This window comes from Neophocaena asiaeorientalis, unplaced genomic scaffold (assembly GCF_003031525.2).
Source record: "Neophocaena asiaeorientalis asiaeorientalis breed wild unplaced genomic scaffold, Neophocaena_asiaeorientalis_V1.1 scaffold43, whole genome shotgun sequence".
Classification (NCBI taxonomy): Eukaryota; Metazoa; Chordata; class Mammalia; order Artiodactyla; family Phocoenidae; genus Neophocaena; species Neophocaena asiaeorientalis.
This window is the reverse complement of record NW_020173674.1, coordinates 10,292,333-10,315,873: the sequence shown is the minus strand read 5'-3', so window position 1 is coordinate 10,315,873 and position 23,541 is coordinate 10,292,333. Positions and strand designations below refer to the sequence as shown.

Sequence of the window (23,541 nt, the reverse complement as noted above, 5' to 3'; positions counted from 1 at the left end):
TGTTGACGAAGGCCAGGCTGCTGACGAACGGCAGCCCGCGCCACACGAGCGGCCGCAGCGCCGGGTCCGCGTGCGCCCGCGCCTCCAGCACGCTGAACACGTGGTAGGGCCCCCAGCAGAGCGCAAAGGCCGCCACCACGGCCGCCACCAGGCGCACGAAGCGGCCGGGCCGCCGGCGGCCGCGGTGGCGCAAATGCGCGCTCACGGCCACGTGGCTCGAGGCGATGATGGCCAGCGGTATGGCGAAGGCCAGCAGGAACTTGCTGACGGCCAGAGCCGTCTGGCGCGAGTTGCACGTGGCATCGCGGTCGGGCCCGGGATTCAGGAGCAGCACGTTGTAGTAGCACATGACGCGCCCGTCCACCCGCGGGATGGTGTCCCGGAAGATGAAGTAGGGCACGGTGTTGAGGGCGGCCAGGGCCCAGAGCGCCAGGCACACCCTGTGAGCCACGGCCACCGTGCGGTGGTTCTGTGCCCACACGGGCCGCACCACCTGCAGGCAGCGGTCCAGACTGATGGCGCTGAGCAGGAAGCCGCTGGCGAACATGTTGAGGAAGAAGATGGAGGAGTGCAGCTTGCAGAAGGTGGTGCCCAGCTCCCAGGAGTGGCCCACGGCCAGGAAGTAGGTGAAGAAAGGCAGGGAGGCAGTGGCCAGCAGGTCAGACAGTGCCAGGTGCAGCACCCAGGTGGTGACCACGGTCTGGCGCATGCAGCAGCCCACCACGAAGAGGATGAGTCCGTTCTCCACCAGGCCCAGCAGCGAGGCCAGCCCATGCAGCAGCACTGACGCGTGGTCAATGTAGCGGATGCTGGAGTTGCTGTGGCTTTGGAGGCGGCTCATCTGCTCCAGGAGGGGACAGAGGGGCTTCATCGTGACGTTGGCCGACATCGTGGGCTCTGCGGCGGAGAGAAAGAGGCACTGTGGTGAGCAGTGCCAGGAAACGGGCAACCCTGGCCAGGAGATGGGACTCTGACCCATGACAGTTATAGGTGAGGCCCCTGGGGATCAATGAAGTTGAGCAAGGGCAGTAAGGTGGGGGGGTGACATCCCAGCCCCACCACCTGCTCACTGTGCAACCTTGGGCAATACGCTTAACCTTTCTGAGCCTGTTTGCTCCTCCGTAACATGGATGGCTGTCATACAGGGCAGGGTCTAGGTCATAGGGTTGCTGGTTGTTGAATTAAATGAATTAATAATATATATAAGCATTTCAAGCAAGAGTAAGCGTGCAGGAAGCACTGCATCAATGGCGCTGCGATTATCATTAAGCAGATGGCCTAAGATCACTTGGAGAAATAGGAACCAAGGTCAGGCCACGAAGGGCTCCTTTTCCCAATCCCCAGAGCGCTGGGGTGTGAGCGAGGCCCCCCTGAAGGGCAGGAGGATTCAGCTGGGCTGGAGGATGGGAATGGAAGGCGGAGTCCGTGCATTTAAGGGATGACCCACCCACGCACCCACCCACGGCACCCCCGGACCTTGCCTCTCTGCAGATCGTCCTGTGGCCCTTCGCTCCCAGAGTGGTGGCTGGTTGGGTGTGTTGACTGCAAGCAGTGGAGCCAGCCCCTCCTTTGGTAGTTTAAGAGGAAATAAGATAAGAGCAGGGAGAGAGCTGGGCAGAAGGAACTACCAGATTTGGGCTCCGGAGGCCCAGTAGGGCCAAAAGACCTCTCCCCTGCTCAGGGGCAGCCACAGGCGCTCGGCCAGCCCCAGGAAACCCAGCCCTGTTCATACTCATTCAACAGCTATTTACTGAGCGACTACTCAGCTAAGCGCTGGAGAAGCCAGCCCCTGGCCAGATGTGCAGACCCACAGCCTCATCAAGAACCTGAGGCTGGAACTTGCCTGGTGGCGCAGTGGTTAAGAATCTGCCTGCCAATGCAGGGGACACAGGTTCAATCCCTGAAGATCCAACATGCTGTGGAGCAACTAAGCCCATGCGCCACAGCTACTGAAGCCCGCGCACCTAGAGTCTGTGCTCCGCAACAAGAGAAGCCACCGCAATGAGAAGTCCGTGAACCGCAACGGAGAGTAGCCCCGGCTCGCCGCAATTAGAGAAAGCCCGCGTGCAGCAACGAAGACCCAACGCAGCCCAAAATAAATAAATAAATTTAGTTTTTAAAAAAATAATAAATAACCTGAGACCATCTGATGTGGAGCCAGTGGAGATCAGTGAGGGCAGAGGAGGTCAGGGTGGGAGGCTGCCTGCAGGAGGTGGGGACAGACAGATAGCAGGGGGTGGGAACTCGGATTGTCCTGGGCCCCCCATGACATGCCAGGGACTGTGGTAGATCCTTTACATAGGTACTCTCTTGCTACAGCTCTAGAAGAAAACTGTTGGTACTTCTCTCCATCCCGTTTTGCAGATGAGGAAACTGAAACTCAAGTGTTTAAATCACCTACCCAAACCTTCCCGAACAACACAGGCATGTGGAGGAACGACAGTTTAGTACTCAGCCTGTTCTCTTTCCTCTACCTCTGCTCTAAGCGCGAGATGATGGAGAAAGAAGAGAAGGAAAGTGGGGGGGGGTGGGGAGGTGTTCTTCAGTATTCGTCTTTCCACGGGAGGCACTGTTGGCCAGGATGAGAAAATCCACACCCTTCTCCAGGGACCACGGTCCTTCGTAGGGTGAGTGTGCCGGATATCAAACTAGAATTTCCTTGGCAGGTGAGCCGCTTGGAGCTGGGGACACGCAGGTGGGGGGAGGGGAGCTGTTGTCCCTGCGCTCCCTGAAAATGCTCGTATTTCCCAAGCTCTAGAGTCTGCAGAGTGAATACATTCACAATGACCCTGTGAGACCGCATTTTTTAGAAGAGGAAACAAAGGTTCAGAGAAGCACAGCAACTTGCCCAGTGTCCCTCAGCTGCGGTGGAAGGGAGAGAACCCCACTCCCAGCAAACACACGAGCCATCCCCACTCTGCGCTGAAACATTCCCTTTGGCCCCATCTAAGTCCCATGGGGGTGCTCAGACAGCACATCCTGCTCTCTGCTGGGGACCGAGTATGCTGCCCGCATGCCCAGCTGGGAGGTAAGCTACTTCCCCTTGCCGGCCCCCACTTGGCCGTCTGTGCCCAGAGCGACAGTGTCACCTCCCCGGCTAAGTGAGGTGTCCTCGTTCACAAAGCACCCAGTATGGGCTTCCTGGCTGACAGAGTCTGGCCTCCAGCCTCCCCGGGTTCTCAGGGAGCCCAGCAGCGAAGGTCCTGTTTTGACAGAGGGCTGGGGTCAGAGAATACCAGCTTTTGGTGTCAGAGACCTGGCTTTGAATCCCAGCTCCTCGGCTTCCTGGCTGGGTGCACTTGGGTCATTTACCTTAAGACTGCTCGTGTAACCCTCCCCCCAGATCGCTCCTGAGTCTGGAAAGAGAAGCTTTAATGGTTGACCACTGCACCTGGCATCTAGTGATTCCCTAGGAAAATGCAGTCCTTTCCTCCTCAGAGCAGCAAGTCCCCTCCAGTCTTTGGTAAACCCAACCCTCTGCCATCCTAGCTGGTAACAGCCCTCTCCTTTGATAAAACTGTGCCTTCTCTTCTGGGTCCAGAGAGGGCACTGAGGCTGCCCAGCCCTGGGGCCACCGTCTCCTTACCTGGGCACAGAGGGAGCACAGGATTCCAGCCCCAGAGGCAGTCAGCTTCTGCAGGCAGCGGGCAGGCAGAGGCAGGGGAGGGAGGCTGAGGGAGGAAATAGATGTCAGCCCCAGAGTGTGTGTGTGTGTGTGTGTGTGTGTGTGTGTATTTAGGGGTGGGGTGGGGGGAGGCGGGGACAGCTAGAGAGTGAGTTGTCACACTGGTGTTCAAGTAACATCCATCTCCATTGATGCGGACTGGATGTAACTGCTGGCAGCCCAGCTCATCCTACCTCCCTTTACGAAGGAGATTTTGCAAAAGCCCAAGGTCAAGTACAAGTGCACGTGGGGACACAGGTGTGAGCCAGAAAGTGTGAGCCCTAGTGTGCATGGGGGGTGCTTTTGAGAGCGACAGGTGTGTAGGAGAAGTGAGGAGGAGGGCGTCCTGTCCGTCTGTCCACTGTCCTGGACTGCCCACCCCTGACCCCATCACCCTCAGGAAAGAAACTGGTGCGGCTCCTCCCATGTGCCCGGGCAGCATGGGGGGCCCGTCTGCGAGGGCCCCCAGGGGCTCTATGGCCAGGAAGGCAGGGCGGGGCCGTGGTAAGAACACAGGCCTGGCTGTCCATGCTGCCCGCATGCCCAGCTGGGAGGTAAGCCACTTCCCCTTGCCGGCCCCCACTTGTCCATCTGTGACCAGAGCGACAGTGTCACCTCCCAGGCTGAGTGAGGTGTCCTCATTCACAAAGCATCCAGCACATAGTAGGTACTCATAAAAATCAGGTTTCTTGGGCTTCCCTGGTGGCGCAGTGGTTGAGAATCTGCCTGCCAATGCAGGGGACACGGGTTCGAGCCCTGGTCTGGGAAGATCCCACATGCCACGGAGCGACTGGGCCCATGAGCCCCAACTACTGAGCCTGTGTGTCTGGAGCCTGTGCTCCGCAACAAGAGAGGCCACGACAGTGAGAGGCCCGTGCACGGCGATGAAGAGTGGCCCCCGCTCGCCACAACTAGAGAAAGCCCTCGCATAGAAACGAAGACCCTACACAGCCAAAAATATAAATTAATTAATTAATTAATTAATTTTTACAAAAAAAAAAAAATCAGGTTTCTTCCCTCTTGGGGAAAAATGGGTGTAGGCTGCAGGGCAAAGGCAGTACAGCTTTTATTTTAAATGGGCTGCAAATTCCCTGGAAGTCCAGTGGTTAGAGCTCCACGATCTCACTGCCAAGGGCCCAGGTTTGATCCCTGGTCAGAGAACTAAAAACCCCACAAGCCATGTGGTGCAGCCCATAATAATAAGTAATGATAAAATGGGCGGGGCTCGGAGCCCGTGGATGAGATGCTTGAACTGTACACGTTCGCATTGACCTGTTCCCGAAGTCTTCACTCCTGTTCGCTGACCAAGATTCCTGGGACCTTTCCTCCAACCTCAGCATCCCAGCCACCAGGATACTCAAAACATGTTAAGAACTCAGTACCCCCAGATCAGGGCCAGGGCACCCCCATAGGATTGACTCTACAAAACTCTTCCATTTTGGTACAGGCTTAATACAGGGCCTGGCACTGGATAAGTTTGCTGACACACTGCAATCCTGAGTGAAGAATGTGACGGGGAAACTATTGCTCACTGTCATCCAAGACGGAGGATCAGTAAGAGCCTTGATTAAACAAATCAGTAGCACTAGGGTAATGTCCCCTTTCCTCTTAGTGACGGAGGGTCTCCGTCTTCTGAAGACAAGTGCCTACAGCCCTCCCTAGGTGGGTGTTTCCGTTCCACTCGGGGGAAAGTACCTTCATCCCCATCCACCCCCCTCCACACCCAGCCTGCTGAGCCACAGACATCCTCTAAGGCCATGCAGGCAGTGAAGTGTGGCAGGTGACCTTGGGCAAGTAACTTCACAGCAATATGAATTTTTTTAAAGGTGCTCCTTCTGCACAGTCCCTGCCCCAAAGTGGTGCACAGACTGCTCTTTGGGCTTAGAAAGAATCCCCGCTTGGGAATTCCCTGGCAGTCCAGTGGTTAAGACTCCATGTTCCCAACGCAGGGGGCATGGGTTTGATCCCTGGTCGGGGAACAAAGATCCCGCATGCCACGTGGTGTGGCCAAAAAAGAAAAAAAAGAATCCCTCCTTTCCTCCTATAACATATCTTAGCTCTAGGGAATCAGGCTTGGGGTGGGGTCCAGCCCTCCTCCTGGCTCTCAGCCCTCCCTCACCCCCTCCACTAGGTACCCTTGAGCACTGAACACTCTGCACAAGCCCTGATGGCGGCCCTGCTCACCTGCAACGCTCACTCCTCTGCCCCTTCCCCCAACCCTCGTTTCCAATCCTGTAATCACTGTGGTGACTGTCTCCCAACCATCCCCGAGGACAGTTTATGAAAAGTTACTAAGACAAAGGAAGAAAGTACTCCAGATGAGCAGTGCCCTAAGGCATTTTCTAAACAAGGAGGCAGGGATGTTGGTTCCTGTAGGGCCCTTGGCTGCACTCCCACGGTGTAAACCTGCCTCCCACACAAGTCCCTCAGGTGCCACATGGAGGTGGCCTGGGCGGGAAGGAGTTGGAGTTGGGGTAGGGGGTGGCACGGGGAGGGTGTTCCGCACCAGACACTTGAGAGAAGTCTCGTGAGCCGTGGGGACTCTGAGCTGGGGCTCCCTGGCTGAAAGCAGAGGACAGGCGCCTCCAGGAGAAGATGCGATCAGAGAACCCTGCGGAGCCCTTCACAGTGTCTGGCCGGCACTGTAGGCAGGAGGACAGCCAGGCTGCCAGATGGGCCCGTGTGGCGCTCGGAGTCCGGAGGAGAGCGACGTGATCAGGGCCTTGGCAAATAGACCAGCCAGTCCCACGTTGAATGTGCCTCAGAACCTACTGGAGGGCTTGTGACGTCCAGACTGCTGGGTGCCCCACCCCTAGTGCGTGCGATCCAGCGGGTCTGGGGAGGCGGCCTGGGCATCTGCATTCCTAGCAAGTTCCCCAGAGCGTGCCGATGCTGCTGGTTTGGCTGGGATGGAGAACTCGGGTTCCTTGCGTCTGGTGCACTCGGAGCGGGGAGCGGCAGCTGGGTCCTGGTGGCACTGGGGGGGGGGCTGTCCAGTGACCCCCCCCCCAGGACCTGGAGAAAGATGCAGCCACCCCAGAGCACAGGCCATAGGCCCTGAAGCACAGCCTTCTCCATGGCTGGCAACTTGACGTCAAAGCCTGAAAGAGCTAAAGTCAGGTCTTTCTCCCCGTCAACCACACGTACTGCCCTGGAGGAGAAGAACCAGAGCGTCACAGAGCCCTGCGGGGGTTCTGCTGCCTGTGGGAACTGTCCAGGTTCTCAAAGCAGCCTTCAAGTCCTCTCGGGATCCAGCACACCGCCCGCCAGTCCCTGCCCCCTTCCTCTCGGCTCACCTCCAAGGCTTTGCACTCCCGGCTGCTGCTGCCTGGAATGCCTCTTCCCTCCCCCACTCATCTTGCAAGACCCCTTTCTTTCTTTTTTTTTTTTTCCTAACATCTTTATTGGAGTAGAATTGCTTTACAATGGTGTGTTAGTTTCTGCTTTATAACAGAGTGAATCAGCTATACATATACATATATCCCCCATCTCCTCGCTCTTGCATCTCCCTCCCTATCCAACCCCTCTAGGTGGTAACAGAGCACCGAGCTGATCTCCCTGTGCTATGCGGCTGCTTCCCACTAGCTATCTATTTTACGTTTGGTAGTGTATATATGTCCATGCCACTCTCTCACTTCACCCCAGCTTACCCTTCCCCCGCCCAGTGTCCTCAAGTCCATTCTCTGCGGCAAGACCCCTTTCTGTGATCATCAGTGTCTCTGGGCTCCCAAGAGCACATGATCATGGCATCAGGTGTGTTTAACGAACAGTCAAGGGAATAGGCCAACTGCCCCCCAGCCATGGGGCCAAGCCCAGAAGGGCTTTCTCCCTCCGGGGCCCTGCCTTAGGAAGCAGGCTTTCATGTTCCTTTCTGTCCTCTTTAAAGAGTCAATAAAACAGGAACTGAGATGCACAAGAGGAAGCAGGTGAGCCATGCCCTGGACCCTCCATTCTCCCGTACTTGGGAGGCCCTGGAGTTGGCCACACACAGCAGAGGTGCAGGACCCCACATGACACCTTGCACCGGGTGGAGCACCCTAATGCCACCGTCACCCACAGGTGGAGGCTTAGCTCCTCACATGGCCAATAAGCCCCTCAGTGATCTGGCCCTGCCTGTGCCTCCACCTTCATTTCTGCTTCTCCCTAGTCACCTCCTATCATGTCAGCATTCGTCACCCTGTACATACCAGGCTGTTTCTGCCCCCTTGTGCTATTTGCTCCCTGCTCTAGAATACCATTTCCTCCCTTGGCCTCTCTGTGAACTCCTATTCATCCTTCAAAATGTTGCTCAGGGGTTACCTCCTCCGGGAAGACTTTGCTGAGCCTTTCAGACCCTACCTCCCACACCCCTGCCTCTGCACCTCTGCCCTCCATGGTAACTTTCACACAACTGTTCCCCACCCCATCACGAGCAACTGGAGAACAGAGACAGTTCCTGTTTTATCTCCTCATCACCAAAGCCAAGCAGCGGGCCTGACACGTGGGAGGGCTCTCAGTGAGCGTTTGCTGCACAGTGCGAATCTCTAGTATTGGAGATTAGGCCCGAAAGGAACCCCCAGGTCCTCACGGTGGCCAATCTGGATCCACTGTTACTCATGGCCTGATGCAATTCTCCCAGACTCTGTTTTCACCTGTGGTGGGTACAACCCTGGGGACTAGTAACTCTCTGTTATTATTAACTAATAACTTTTCTCAGACCCACATGTATGCCGGTGAATCCCCACCAAAAAATATATACAGATATAGATTTTATATGCATTACATATATATGCTGCACCCAGATAATCCAGGATGGTAGGGACTGTTATCTTACTCACTCCCAGAGAAAAAAACAGAGAGGTTGAGTGGCCCAGCCAAGGCCACTCAGCCAGTGGGCAGAAGAGCTGGAACTCAGAAGCACGTGCTCCAGGGACTTCCCTGGCGGTCCAGTGGTTAGGACTCCATGCTTCTACTGCAGGGGGCACGGGTTTGATACCTGGTCAGGGAACTAAGATCCCACATGCCACGTGGTACAGCCTAAACAAGTAAATAAATAAGTAAAAAATAAATAAACCAGGAAAAAAAAAAAAAAAGAAGAAGGTGCTCCAGCACCAGAACCCAGCACTTCCCAGATGACTGGACTCTCTGAGGTTCATTGTCTTCAGCTCTGCAGGATAAGTAGGGCTGACTTTCTGCTGTTAAACATGCTCCACAAGCTTCGGGAAGCATCTCCACAGCCAACAGGATCCACAGGTGTTACCGAGTCCAAGTTCGTACTGTTTGCCACACTGTTTGCCAGTAAACTGAGAGACCAATTGTTGGGGCAAGGCCTAGCGACTTATTCAGAAAGCCAGGAGACCAAGAAGATGGTGGACTTGTGTCCCAAAGGATTCCTACAGCCATTCACAGGTGGGCTTGGTCAGGATGTTTCCTGTGAGCTAAACAAAGGGATTTTAGCTTAACACTCATTACCTGGGTGGCAGGGTTCCCAGAGGTGCGCCATTGTGTATAATTTAAGCTTATAGGCAAAATCCCTTTCGTGATTAACTTGTAGCAAAAGAAATAGAATACAGAGGTTAAAGTAAAAGAAACAGATCCAATATGGAGTCAGCTTTGTTCTTCCCCATGACACAGGGACCATGGCTAGGGCTTCCCCTGGGTCTGTCTGCAAGCCCCTGGGGTGAGGTGACCTGCTTCCTGCTGGGTCCCGTACATGCTTTGGTCCCTATGATTTTGTGTGGGGTTTTTTCCCCATGACACCAGCTGGGTGGCCTGCAATTCAATTCTGACACTATCTCCACGGAGATATAACATCAGATTCCACAGGGTAAGGACTCAGTCCTATAAAACTGTCCCCTCCCCCTACTCAGACACCAATCACAAGTCCAGGTGTCACCTCTTCTTCTGATCTGAACTGGCTATCAGTCTGAGTTTCCAACGACCCTCTCCTTGGGTTTGATTAATTTGTTAGAACAGCTCACAGATCTCAGAGAAACGTTTTTCAGGAACAGCCAGATGGAAGAGATGCACAGGGTAAGGTGTACGGGAGGGGCGCAGAGCCTCCGTGCTCTCTGGGTGCTACTCTCCCCATATCTCCACATGTTCACCAAAGTGGAAGCTCTTAACCTCGTCCTTTGAGGGTTTTATGGTGGCTTCGCTACATAGACATGATTGACTGAATCATTGGCTGTTGGTGAGTGACCTCAGTCTCCAGCCCCTCTTCCCTCCCAAGAGGTGGGGAAGGGGGGATGTGTGCTAATCCTCTAACCATGTGGTTGGTTCCCTTGGCAGCAAGCTCCCAATGCTAGGTGCTTTCCTAAAGGAACCTCAACAACATAACAAAAGACACCTTTGTTTTGCTCTCCTCCCAGGAAATTCCCAGGGTGTTTAGGAGCTCTGCCAGGATGGGGACAAAAACCAAATATATATTTCTTATCATAAATCACAGTATCCCATTCCCCGGCAGCCTTGTCTTTCCAGCCTAGAAAGGCCCCTTCCTCCACTGGTACCCTCCGTCCCTGGCTTTTATTAGCAGAACAGATTGGGTGAGAACTTCCCTGATGGTCCAGTGGTTAAGACTCCGCACTTCCACTGCAGGGGGCACGGGCTTGATCCGTGATCCCTGGTCTGGGAATTTCCACTGCCTTGTGGTGCAACCAAAAATAAACAAAAAACAAAAAAAAACAGATGGGGTGGAGAACTGACATGGAATTCTCAGCGCCTCAGTGACTTTGACCTTATTTTTTTTTAATATTTATTTATTTACTTCGTTGCACTAGGTCTTAGTTGCAGCAGACGGGCTCCTTAGTTGTGGCATGTAAACACTTAGTCGCATCATGCCTGTGGGATCTATTTCCCTGACCAAGGAACAAACCTGGGCCCCCTGCATTGGGAGCGTGGAGTCTTAACCACTGTGCCACAAGGACAGACCCTTGACCTTATTTTTAATCCCACTTTACAGATTCAGAAACTCAAGTCCAATTTTCAAAAATAAAAAGGACTAAGTTTAAAAAGATGAGAAAGAGATAAACAAACTGAGGTTTAGAAAGAGGCCAAGAGGGAAGCCGAGGTTCCAAGTCAAGTCACCCTGATCTGACCCTCTGTCCTCAACCATAAAAAATTACGGTGGTTTTCATCACTATCACGTTCAAATGATTACCACACGCAGATTGTTCTCAGTGCTTTACATGGGTTATTTATTTAATCCTCAGAGCAACCCTACAAGTTATGTCCCCTTATTAGCCCCATTATACAGATGAGGAAATGGAGTCACCAAGCCGGTAGGTGACTTTCCCAAGGTCTCTAGTGGGTGAGCATTGGAGCTTCAGGCTTGAGGCAGGAGATAGATGGGCCCCAGGCTGAGCAGCCAGAGTCTGTTGCCTGCGGACAGATACTCCAAGATAAGGAGCAAAAGAATAGCCCTTAGCTATAGCCCTGGTGGCGCAGTGGTTGAGAGTCCGCCTGCCGATGCAGGGGACGTGGGTTCGTGCCCCGGTCCGGGAAGATCCCACGTGCCGCGGAGCGGCTGCGCCCGTGAGCCATGGCCACTGAGCCTGCGCGTCCGGAGCCTGTGCTCCGCAACGGGAGAGGCCACAGCAGTGAGAGGCCCGCGTACCGCAAAAAAAAAAAAAAAAAAAAAAGAATAGCTGAGCCGTGCCCAGAAAAGAGATAAAAGACCAAATATTCCTCATTCTTGAAGTCAAGGAGTCCTTCCCAACTCTACATGTGCAGAAGGGCTCCTCAGAGGTCAAAAGGGAGGGGGCATCATCTCATAGTAAGTGATGTCAACCTACCCATAGCTCTCTTCGCTAGAATCCATCTTGGCTAAGAGATGCATGTGCACACATGGGAGGACTCTGAGATAAACCAAATACGGCCTCAGAACCAGGCAAAGCAAGGTGATTGGCCAAAGGAAACCGGGAAGGAATGCCCCATATAAGTGATTCAAACTATCACAAGGGCATGACTCTCTCTCTCTCTCTCAGCCCGCCCGTGTGTCTATCCACACGTAACCCTTTTCCTCCTAATAAACACTTTACTTGTTTCACTACTTTCCATCTCTATATGGAAATTCATCTCTACACAGCTGATGGGCCAGGGCTTTGTAACTGGCCACTTGTCCCTTGTGGTCTAGTGACTAGGATTCAGCGCTCTCACTGCCGTGACCTGACCTCAATCCCTGGCTGGGAACTGAAACCCTGCTTCAAGCCGCTGCAGGCTGAGGCCACCCAGCATCGGGCAGATGAGCTCTGGTGCCCGTGAGTCTTTGCGAGAATGTAGAGTCATGACCAAGGTCTCAGGGCCCTCTCTCTCCAGGACAGCTCAGCACCACTTTTCTCGAAGGCATCCTTCTGCCCTTGGCCATGAGGAAGCTCCCCTGCTCTTTCTCTGCCTTTCCAGGGACTTGGGAGAGACGCCTTCCTCATGAGTAAGGTCCGTGATCCGTTAGAAAACACCTCTCTGAGTATTATCTAATTCCATGCCTATTTTACAGATGGGGAAGGTCCCTTGGCTCCTGAGAGGTGAAAGCAGGATAGAATCCAGGTCTCTCAACTCCTCTGTCTGGTGTTCTCCCTGGCACCTAAAACCCCCCATCAGGGAAAGCTCTCTGTTACAACAGAATGCGAAGCAACGTATTGACAGAAGGAATGATGGATTGGAGAACCAGCACACCAGTGGGTGAATGTTTGCTGAGAGGCGGGATAATTGAGTAGTCTCAAAATATCTCCCCATAATATACTTTCTATTTCCAAAGAGAAACACGGTAGCTGTAGAGTGGAGAAACCTGGCCAACCCCATCTCACCCAGTGATCAAAGATCTATCAGCAGTAATAGGACAAGCCGTACGATGAGCCTTGGGTTTGAATGCAACTAGAAGGACACAACATCACCTCTGGGGTGTTGCTGCCTGTTATGGGTTGAACTGTGCCTCTATTCATATATTGAAACCCTAATCCCCAGTACCTCAGAATGTGACTGTATTTGGAGATGGGGTCTTTAAGAAGTGATGAAGTTAAAATGGGGCCTTTAGGGTGGGTCCTAATCCAATCAGACTGGTGTGCTTAGAAGGAGAAGAAATTTGGACCCATAAAGAGACATCAGGAGTGTATGCGCACATGTGAGGGCTTAGCAAGAAGGCGGACACCTGCAAGTCAAGGGGAGAGAAGCCTCAGAAGAAGCCAGACTTCTGACAGCATGATCTGGGACTTCCAACTTCCAGAACTGTGAGAAAATACATTTCTATTGTTTCCGCCACCAAGCCTATGGTATTTTGTTGTGGTGGCCCTAGCAACCCATACACCACCAAAAATGCATAAACTGTGTCTAAGCAGGGGGAAACCCGAGACAAACCCAAATGAGGGCCATGCTGCAAAATAACTGGCCTGTACTCCTCAAAAATATTCACGCTATGAAAGACACAGACAGAGGGATTGTCCCAGATTGGAAGAGGCCCAAGGAACATGGTCCTGACCTTGGACTGGACCTGGCCTGCGAAAAAATCCTTCTCCTTTGCTGTAAAAGCACGAGGACGATAGGTGAATTGAATAAGGTTCATAGATTAGACAGTTGTGTCATACCAATGTTGAATCCCTGATTTTGATCTTTTAACTGTGGTTGCTTGTTTTTTAAGAAATACACACCGCAGTGTTCAGAGTCCGTCACGTCTGCAACCAGCTCTCTCACGCTATATGGAAGAAATTGTGTGTGTGTGTATGTGTGCGCGTACATACAATCAGAGAGAAGGTGAGCGCTGAAACAAATGTAAAAGGAAGTTAACAGTTAACGTTTGAGCAATCTGGGTGAAGGATATATGGAACTTCTTTTCAGTAAGAATGGAAGTATTTCAAAATAAAAAGTTGAAAACCTCCCATCGTCCCGCAGGAAGGTCACCTCACCAGCCCCTGCCCCCTCCAGCCACATCTCCTCCCCTTCCCAGCCCAGCTTAAGTCCGATGTTTCCCCACCTCTCTATGCCCTGCCCTCCCCACCCCCCAAATCCCCTCCTCTTCAGCTCAATTATCCCCTCCTCTTCGGCACAATACCGCTCCCCCCGACGGCACCCCCTGTGCCCACTGGCGCCTCTGCTTCTGCTCAGGCAGCCTTCCCTCCAGAAACTGCCCTGCCTCTGGGTTCGCAGGCTCTACCTGCTCTGCTCCCAGGGCCCTTAACTCACGGAGCTTCCTCCACCTCGGCACTAACCACAGTAAAAGCTGATCACTACCAAGTGTTCAGTCGTTGTCACAAATGACTTATCACCCCCAGTATTTGTCTCTTTCAGTCTCCCGTCACCCTGCGAGGTAAGCAATATCAACCCCAATCCACAAACGGGAAACCGAAGCTCAGAAAAATGATGTGTCCCAGGTCACAGCCAGAAAGTGACCAGGGGGCTGGACTGGAACCAGACTCTAACTACCAGGCCGCATGCTCTCCCCGCTGCTATGAATTATAACGACCTGTGGGGACTAACGCTGGCTGAGCTGGGCTCCTCCAGACCCTGCGGTAAGGCTTCCAGGAGACGAGGCCCCTGATGAGCTAATACAAGCAAGGCTTGGGACCCTGCTGGGCGCGTGGGAAGCGCCCCTGTCTGTGAGCCAGGCTGGTTGTTGTTAATAGACTTTATTTCTTAGAACTGTCCCAGATTTACAGAAAATCTGAGAAGATAGCACAGAAAGTTCCCATATACCCCACACAGCTCCCCCTGTAATTAACATCTCACATTAGGATGGTACATTTATTACAATTAATGAACCAATGTTGACACATTGTTATAACTAAAGTCCATTTCCTTAGCTTTCACCTAAGGTCCTTTTCTGTTTTAGGATCCCAGCCAGGAGGCCACATTATCTAATTGTCTGTTCTCTTGTTTGTTATCGGTAACAGCCACGGTGGTATTAATGGCCTTAATCCCCCAGGAGACCTCTAGGAGGTACTTCTTCTCCTGAGTGGGGAGTCTTCTCAGCAGAGTCCAACGGCCTCTGGCTTCCCCCTTCAGCATCCGTGACTCCTTCCCTCCATCCCCATCTCCCCTCCCCCCATTCCAGATGAATTGGGAACCCGTCTGAGGTGAACAGCTGCTCCATCTGTCATCACGGGTGACCGCCGAGCCCCAGGGGCTCACGGTCTTTTTCTGCCAATTACAAAGACTGCCATGTGCTGGAGAAGGTAGGGATCTCACTGCTCTGGGGGAGACCCCATGGCTGGGAACCAGCTTGCCCTAACACAGTGTCAGGCTAGAGAGGCCCCTCAAGGACCAGGGACACATCGGAAGCCAAGGCCGCTCAATGGGCTGGTGGGCGAGGAAGGCTAAGTCCTGGGCACTGATCCTTCCTCTGCCCGGATGCTGCTCCCCTGTCGCCCTCTCTCCTGTAGGATGGGCACTCCCGCCTGAGGGTGTTCGTGGAAGCTGTGCAGCCCAGTGGTCACTCTGATCATCCGTCCCAAACCTGATCACACCTGGACTCCGGACTCCCACCTGGCACCGCCCACCACATTCTCACTTCCTGCCCCTCATCCGCACCCCCTCCGCCCTACCCCAGAGGACAGCTTAGCCCATTTAACCCCTGCCTCACTGTCCCTGGACCCACCCACCCCACCCTAGCGCGACGCCAGCGGGGCACCTTGGAACACGGTGGGGAGCCGCTGACAAGCCAGCTTACGGAGGCACGGAGGAGTCCTCCGTGCGCGCACACTCTGTCGGGAGCCTTCCTGAGGATCGGGGGGACTGACAGCCCTTTGCTGGGCTCTACGAAGCCACTGCCCTCCATTTCCCTGGAGGTCTGCAGCCCACGTGGCTCCTTTTCATGTCCTCACCACGCTTGTCCCCCGACCTAGGTACCCTCTGACTCAGGAAGAGTGCCAGGTGGCCTCCAGGCACATCCCCCGCAGAGTGAGAAGAAGTTCAAAGGAAGCCCATCAGCTGGCTGCTGTCATGACAACACCAGAGAGGGTCCCTGTTACTATGGCAACACAGGCGCCACTTTCCAGACCAAGCAAGGCCCTTGTCCCCTGAATGCTGAAGGAATAGGAGGGCTTCCTCCCCCACCCCACCCACCAGTGATGAAACTGCTCCACGCCCCGTTCCCAGGAGAGCCTGGCCCCCAGAATGGACCGCAGAAGAGATCTTTAGATGCGGTGACCACCTGCCCCAGCCTGATAACAGTTAATCTATCTTTACATGTACCCCTCCCGTAGATCTAGAACATTCCAGCGTGGATGATAAATTAAATGGTGACCCTACTTTTAGAGTGTAGTTTGTCTGTTGCCTGCATGAGAAAGTCTGGTCTGTGAAGGCTTTGCTGGAGTTACCACTGCAAGAAAGGGCAGTGAGAGAAGCCAGGTCAGCCCTCAAATGCTGACGGTCGCCCAGGCCCTCCCCACACCGTGTTTATGATGGACCCTGAACCCCAAGGCACTGACGCTCCTCTTTGATCTGCCTTCGTCCCAGTGACTGTCCAGTCACTTCGTCCTGGCGGTGTCCCGAGAAACAGCCTTGGCATGCAGGACACCAATCAACGTCCAGCTGGTCTGCCCCGCCCCCCAGCTGCTCCGAAACCAGGAGGCGGGGTCCTCCGTGGTCCCCACGGCTGGCCCTCTCACCTGCTGTGACACCACAGTCCAGGTAGAGTGGGGGCCACACTGGTGCCCGTGACCACCCCCTGGAAGGGCCTCGCCCAGCTGTCTCTTCCTACAGGTGGACGGCATCCAGCAGAACCAGTTGGTGTCCAACATCGGCATCTGGATGGGGCCACACGGTTCCATCATGTGGGACGGCGCCTTCCTCACACAGGCTGGGCCGCGGGCTTGGGTGTGAAGTGAGCACAGGTGAGCTTAGCACAGGCTTTGGAGCCATCTGGGGTCATGTCCAAGCTCTGCTATCACCTACTGTGTGACCTCAGATGAGCTACGTACCTCTTCCCAGCACCACCGGCCCCCCAGGCCGGCGCAACGCCTCTCAACCAGAGCTGATGTGAGCATTAGACCGGGCCTGCCCACGCCTGGCAGGCAGAAGCCACAGCAGGGCCTGAGAGGGCCGGAGTCCTCGAGAGCCCTCACCTTTATCCCTCCAGGAACTGAGCTGAGAAACGAAGCACCAAGGAGCTGAAAAGTCCCCTTCCAGGCTCCAGGAAGAAGCCAAGGCTGTGCCTGACTGTTGCCACCTCCTGATCTCAGAGGTTACAAAGCCCCAGATGAGGCAGAAGACAGCTGGGGCTGAAGCTCTGAGGGTGCGGGGTGGGGTGGGGGAGGAGCTGAGGGAGAACCCCTCACTGAAAGGGGCCACCGGCACCTGCTGACTCAGGTGGCAAAACGAGCCAGGAACCCAGGATGCCAGGGGGTAACCCCTGAGGACATCTGAGCTTGTCACACCTGTCTCAACCCCAGCCGCCAGGCGCCAACCTCAGCCTGAATTAATATGGTAACCACGGGGTGTAGGAATTCTGTGCTTGGCACTGAGTGGGTTTCCAGATGTCTTTTTTTCCCACCCTTCCTGCCATGAGGGCTGGGGCAGGCTGCTGGCATCAGGGTTCAAATGTCTTTTCCTTTAAAATGTTATGTATTCCCAGGGGGACCGGGGGACAAATCTGTCATGCTTTGGACACCAGGATTTGAAAGCTACGGGAGCTAGCCAGAACTCATCACAGAAGGGAAGCGTAAGGCGAAACAGCTGTAGGCCATCAGGAATGAGCTGGAGGGCCCCGCAGAGGAAAGGCCTTCCGGTCGGGGTGGAATCACTCGTGAGTACTGACACCTTCTTTGTGCCAGGCCCTGGTCTCCATTGGTAGGACGTCCTCCCCAAGGGCACCGGCCCAGGCCCGAGCCCAGGGCTCTGCCACAAGTACAAGTGAAAGTCGAGCGCTCAGGAGCTGGGGGAGGGTGGGTCAGCTCTTCTTGCAGAACATCTCCGGGTGCCGGCGTGCCCGTACCCCCACCGGGTGTGTGCAGTGCCACGCAGGCCAGCCAGGCGCACGGGACCCAGTGGCAGACCAGCCACAACCGCAAGGACAAGGATGACCCCAGCGCGCTATCTCGTGACCTCACTTGATCCTTAAGCACAGCCTTTGGAGGGAGGGGGTCAGCGCCATTGTGCAAATGAAGAGATTGAGGCTTAGGTTAAGCGGCCAGTGAATGCTGATAAGATTCAAACCGGGTCTGTGAGATGACAGAGCTTTCAGGACAGGGTGGGCATCTGTCAGCCCCAGGGGGCTCCAGCCTCTCCAGCTAGAAGATGGCCTGGCACGGCAGACTCGAACTGTCCCGAGAAGACAAGACGTGGTGGGCAGAGGACGGGGCAACGATGCACATCACCCAGGTGATTGCAGGTGGCATCCATCTGCCCCGCTGGACCAAGCCTCGTATGTCGCATCCACATAGTACAGTAATCTGGATGCGCTGATTCTGTGTCTTCTCTCCTCCATCCTCTCCAGCTGGGACTTCAGGCTTCACATCCACTGTGTCTTCAATGCCAGTGACTTCCTGCCCCTCCAGGCGTCCCTCTTTCCTCCCCCATCCAGCCACTGTGACCCAGTACAGCCCCCTGAGGCTTCAGCTGCAGATCGACAAGGGAAAAGGATACGGTGTCCCTGTGCTTTCTCTACCCACCCCCACTTCCCAGACATACAGTCGACCGAAGTTCATGAGCCCCTCTCCCTGCAGACAAGGCTTTTAGTTCCTACCACAGGGAGGGGGACCACCCCATTGTGGGGCTGCTTCAAGAGTCTGACCCCATGGAGGTCTGGCTCCTGCAGAGGACAGACCCCGTTCTGGTCCTGGTGCTGCACCAGCACTGGGCCGCTCCCACCGCCAACCCCTTCCAGTGGCCCATCCAGTCGGGCAAGTGGCGGTGGTGCTGGAGCTGCCCCTCCCCTCCCCCTCCTTGACTTCTCACCTCCTCAGGTGTCCTTTTGGTGACAGCTCAGGACCTGAATGATGGCCTTGGAAGGGTAGCTCTGCCCTGCCACTCTCACTACCAGTGCTTCACCGTTGCCACCTTCGCCCCCCTGGACACTGGCTCCTGGAGGGCCCGCGGGGGACCACTCAGAAGCATGTGTTCCTCCTGCCTGCTCCCCATCTGCTAGGCAGGGATGAGCGGGTCACCAAATCCCTCCAGCCCCCTGCGAGCTAATGCGGACAAAGGTCCCCAGACGGGACTTGGTCTTCCTGAGTGCTGTGCAGGGCAGTGAGCCCCGACCTGCAAACCACTCCAGAGGGAGGAAGGAAAATGCCGGATCGCGAAGGCAATCAACCCTAACCTGAGCCGGGCATGGTGCTCCAGAGTGGCCTCACTTCTGACTCTAGAAATGATGTGTTCAGCATAATTCTGCTTTGAATTTTATTTTAATTCATTAGTTTATTTTTGGCCGCGTTGGCTCTTTGTTGCTGCATGCGGGCTTCTCACTGTGGTGGCTTCTCTTGTTGCGGAGCTCGGGCTCTAGGCACGTGGGCTTCAGTAGTTGTGGCTTGCAGGCTCTAGAGCATGGGCTCAGTAGCTGTGGCGCATGGGCTTAGTTGCTCCATGGCATGTGGGATCTACCCGGACCAGGGCTCGAACCCATGTCCCCTGCACTGGCAGGCGGATTCTCAACCACTGCACTACCAGGGAAGTCCCTCTGCTTTGAATTTTTTTTTTTTTTAATAAATTTATTTATTTATTTATGGCTGCATTGAGTCTTCTTTGCTGTGCACAGGCTTTCTCTAGTTGTGATGAATGGGGGCTACTCTTCGCTGCAGTGTGCGGGCTTCTCATTGTGGTGGCCTCTCTTGCTGCGGAGCACAGGCTGTAGGCACATGGGCTTCAGTAATTGTGGCACACAGGCTCAGTAGTTGTGGCACACGGGCCTAGCTGCCCCGCAGCATGTGGGATCTTCCCGGTCCAGGGCTCGAACCCATGTCCCCTGCATTGGCAGGCGGATTCCCAACCACTGCGCCACCAGGGAAGTCCCTGCTTTGAATTTTTATAACTCAACTTCTGCAGACGGTAAATATGGATACACTTAGTGTATATTTAGGATTTTCTACATAATCTATAAATGGCACCATAGGCCACACACTACTGTTTAACTTTCGTTCTACTGAACAATATAAATCTTTCACCTTAATATAGACAGATCTCTCTCTATATATATATATATTTTTTAAAATATTTCCCAGTCTTTTTTTTTTAATTTATTTTTATATTTATTTTTGACTGTGTTGGGTCTTCGTTTCTGTACGAGGGCTTTCTCTAGTTGCGGCAAGCAGGGGCCACTCTTCATTGCCGTGCGCGGGCCTCTCACTATCGCGGCCTCTCTTGTTGCGGAGCACAGGCTCCAGACGCGCAGGCTCAGTAGTTGTGGCTCACGGGCCCAGTTGCTCCGCGGCATGTGGGATCTTCCCAGACCAGAGCTCGAACCTGTGTCCCCTGCATTGGCAGGCAGATTCTCAACCACTGCGCCACCAGGGAAGCCCTCTATATATTTTAAATAGATGCATGACATTCCATCAGATGTAGACAGATGTCACTGGTTAGCACCTGGGAGGGCAGCTGAATAACCAGCTCAGCTGTGTGCCTCTTCCTGAGCCAAGAGCCCCTCGCCTGCTGGATGAAGGGGTACCTGTCAGTTACGCTGCTGGGTGCCGGTTCAGGTCAGCTCCTCCTGCTTCTACTCCCTTTTTTTTTTTTTTTTTAAATTAATTTATTTATTTTGGTTGCACCAGGTCTTAGTTGTGGCACGCAGGATCTTCATTGCGGCATGCATGCAGGATCTATTTCCCCGACCAGGGATCAAACCCGGCCCCCCCTGCATTGGGAGCGTGGAGTCTTACCCACTGGACCACCAGGGAAGTCCCTGCTTCTACACCTTTTGGGAGCTGCCCGTGGCTTTGTGTTTCTGGAAGCCATGGTAACCCGCCCCCCCAACCCTGCCCCCCAGTCATTGGTCATTGAGGGCCAGGAAGAGAGGGCGCTAGACATCTGCTCTCCTGCTGCCCAGTTAACACCACGTCCTCGGAATCCCCTCTCCCCATCTGTCGGGTGGCAAAGGGAGCAAGTCGGCCCTCCCAGGGGGACTCTGAAGGCCGGGGCCAGGGCTCTACACGGCAGAGCGGTTCCCTCCCGCAGGGTCCACTACTGCAGACGTGAGCCATCCAGAACGAGGGAGGCACAGATTCCAAATTGGGAAGCAGCACCTATGACTCTGTAACTCGTGGGACTTGGGCTGGTCAGCATGCCCAGATCTCTTCCCTCCTGCCTGGCCGGCAGCAGTGTGGACCTGGGCTGGGTTCCAGACGCCATGTCCCTGCCTCAGTGCTTCGTGCCCAGGGCTCTAAGCCAGCCCCGTGCCTTGATCTTATCCTCATCCCGCCAGGTTTACTTCCTTTGCGGCACCTCTGCCTGCTGCCCCTCAGGGCTAAAGACTTACTCGACCACACGTAGCTCTGGGGCTGCAGGTGAGTCCAGGGTGGAGGACAAAATAGGGGGGTTCTTTGTTCTTTCATGTCTGCAGGCCTGTTCCTGGCTTCTGAGCCACGTGGGGAGCAGGACGGCAGTGAGCCTCAGGTCACCACAATGACATTGCCAGGCCCAGAGCATGGTGAGCTCTCCCGGGCCACTGGGTTTTGAGGATTCCTCCAGGTGGGAGTCTACGCTGGGGCCTGCAGGTATGAGGCTGTGGGCAGGCCCCTCAGGCCTTGGCCCTCCAGGGTGCGCTGACAAGATGGGGAAGCTCTGGCTATAGTGAGGGCAGGAGATGGTGTAACTGAATTCATTGGGGAACTAAGCTAAGCTAGCCAGGGTCCACCTCATCTGCAAAAGGGCAGCTTCAGCTCTGCCCAGTGTGATTACCAAGGGCTGGGGTTTGGGGAGAGAGTTGGAGGGGCCCTTGCCCAGCCCTGCCATCCTTCAGATCCCTTTTGTCTGGCAGGTTCCACCATGAGCTGCAACCCAAGACCTCTCCTCTGGGTAATTCTTTTGCTGTTGGCTGTTGCCCTGGTCCGAGGGGTTGGCGTCTTTGTGGACCTGAGCCAGGCCAAGCCCAGAAGCTCCTGGAAGGCAACAGAAGGTAAACAGGCTGAATAGACCCTTGTTTCAAGCCTAGTGAAAGCAGGTGTGGAAAAGCTACTTGTGGTGACTAGACAGAATCATTCCCAGCTTAGACTTGCGCTTCAGAGTCAGCTCTGTCCTTCCAGAACTGCGGCCTCTATTATTGGGTACAGTCCAGTGCCTCCCGGGACTGAATTTAGGAGACTTTGCCTCTCCGCAAGGAAAGGCAGCATTCCAGGCAGAGAAAGCAGGACGAGAAGGTAGGGGGAGGTCAACTCACGGCAGAGTCAAAGAACAGCAGTAGCTGGGAATCGGGAGCCTGGCGGGGCTAATGGCCTGTGAGGGCTTGTCACCTTCTCACAGCCACAGGAGTTCTGGCTGGGCATCCTCGAAGCATGCCACTTGGTTGCCATCATGGATGAGGGAATCCAGAGCTCCCGGGGCCGAAAGAACTAACCTTGACTTGAACAAGCTCCTCCCAAGGCCCCCTTGAGCCTCCCAGCCTCCCATAGCGGATGCTGGCTACTCCTCCCCTCACCAGCCCCCCTTCCCACTTACTTGGCCCCTGGGACTGGTCCACACAGGGTTGGTCGGCACAGGCTGAATGGCAGCCTGTTGGCCCTGATGCTGCCTGATGCCATAGCAGGCACGGCTGCCAGACAGGTCAGTACCAGTGCTGGCTGTGCTGCCGACCGTCTGCTCATGTATGACATGGGCCTTCACCTCTGACTTGTTGGTCTGGAAAGGTCTTTGCTGCCGTGTAGAGCTTCTAGGGTGGGAAAGGTAACCCAGCCTAGGTGGAATGGGTTGGGTTCAGCCGCCGCTGGAGAATCTGGTGGGGAAGTCAAACTTGGTTTCAGATACCTCTCTGGCCTTTGGTAGGGCATGAGTTAGAGAGGTGGCGTAAAGGGAACCACAGTGCTTGAGTCAGGCCCGTGGCCTTGACACCATGGAGGCACTCTCCAGCCCTGGCCAGCTCCATCTTTTCTGTTTTCAGGATACTGGTCGAATACAAGCCAGGCTGTTTGAGTTATAACCCTGGCTCTGCCTCTTACTAGCTGTGTGATATTGAGTTATTGAACTCTTCTGGGCCTCGGTTTCCTCATCTGTAAAATGGGAATAATACCTATCCCCATAGGGGTGTTGGATAAAATGAATTAATAGACAAGAATCCTTAGAATAGTACATAACAGCCAACATTTACTGAGTACGATTAACTACCAGAATTTCTCTTCCTCCTGCCCCAAAACTAATGCTTACCTAAATTTTTTTTTTTCTTCCCCATATGAGGACAAGCTTATAGCTCAGGATGAGGAAGGGCTAGGGGAAGCAGCTGCCTTAGGCTCTTCTAGCAGAATAGAGCACTTAGGCAGGAAGATCCAGACACTTGCTATGGAAGTTAGTTAAGGAACTCCCCTTAGCTGGGACTGTTTCCCCATCTGTGACTAGGGATGACTTGTTCTGTCCAGCCTCCTGGCTTGTACAGGGTCTACGGGATATACTTTTCAGGGTTAGTGTGAAATAAGTGAGGATTCTCAGCTTGGATGTTATTTGGAGGAGCCAGGCTGACAGGCTCTGAGGGGTCAGGGATTCAGCTCCATCCAGGGCCAACTCTTCTTACCATTGCCTTCACTGCACAAGCTCATTGTGAGCGTTTAAACAGCACGGAAGGGTGGTTCTGGGAACGGCATCGATGCTGTGTTTAAACCAAGCATGAGTCTATAGATGCCAACTGGAATCACATTACGTAACCAACTTTTCTCTTTAACTTTCTTTTTCATGCGAAGGTAGACATCTTGTGTCCTTACCTATTACTTGTAACAGCTGCATTCTCCTTCGTATCACGGTTGAACTATATATTGGATCTCCTTTTTTAAAAACAA

The 23,541-nt window shown here is 54.3% G+C and overlaps 2 protein-coding genes across 5 annotated transcripts in view; one reads left to right on the top strand and one right to left on the bottom strand.

Annotated features, from left to right (window-relative positions):
- Positions 1-3,706, bottom strand: part of PTGDR2 (prostaglandin D2 receptor 2) — a 5,775-nt gene extending 2,069 nt beyond the window's left edge. The window contains exons 1-2 of one of the 4 annotated variants that reach the window (XM_024749456.1): positions 3,587-3,706; positions 1-897 (exon numbers count right to left, since the gene is read on the bottom strand). The exon at positions 1-897 is cut by the window's left edge and continues 2,069 nt beyond it. In XM_024749456.1, the coding sequence (XP_024605224.1) occupies positions 1-889 (889 nt within the window). In that variant the 5' untranslated portion in view covers positions 890-897; positions 3,587-3,706. Of the gene's footprint in view, positions 919-1,476; positions 1,567-3,586 lie in introns of those variants that run through there. The other 3 variants (XM_024749455.1, XM_024749457.1, XR_003003709.1) reach the window with 3 other exon arrangements.
- Positions 2,493-22,114, top strand: ZP1 (zona pellucida glycoprotein 1). Its single transcript, XM_024748528.1, is given in 14 exon segments — positions 2,493-2,517; positions 2,970-3,028; positions 4,065-4,168; positions 16,099-16,261; positions 16,334-16,404; positions 18,066-18,146; positions 18,148-18,215; positions 18,295-18,475; positions 18,535-18,552; positions 18,554-18,659; positions 20,985-21,066; positions 21,123-21,209; positions 21,540-21,667; positions 22,022-22,114. Coding segments are annotated over 14 exon segments (1,266 nt in total).
- The last annotated feature ends 1,427 nt before the right edge of the window (positions 22,115-23,541 follow it).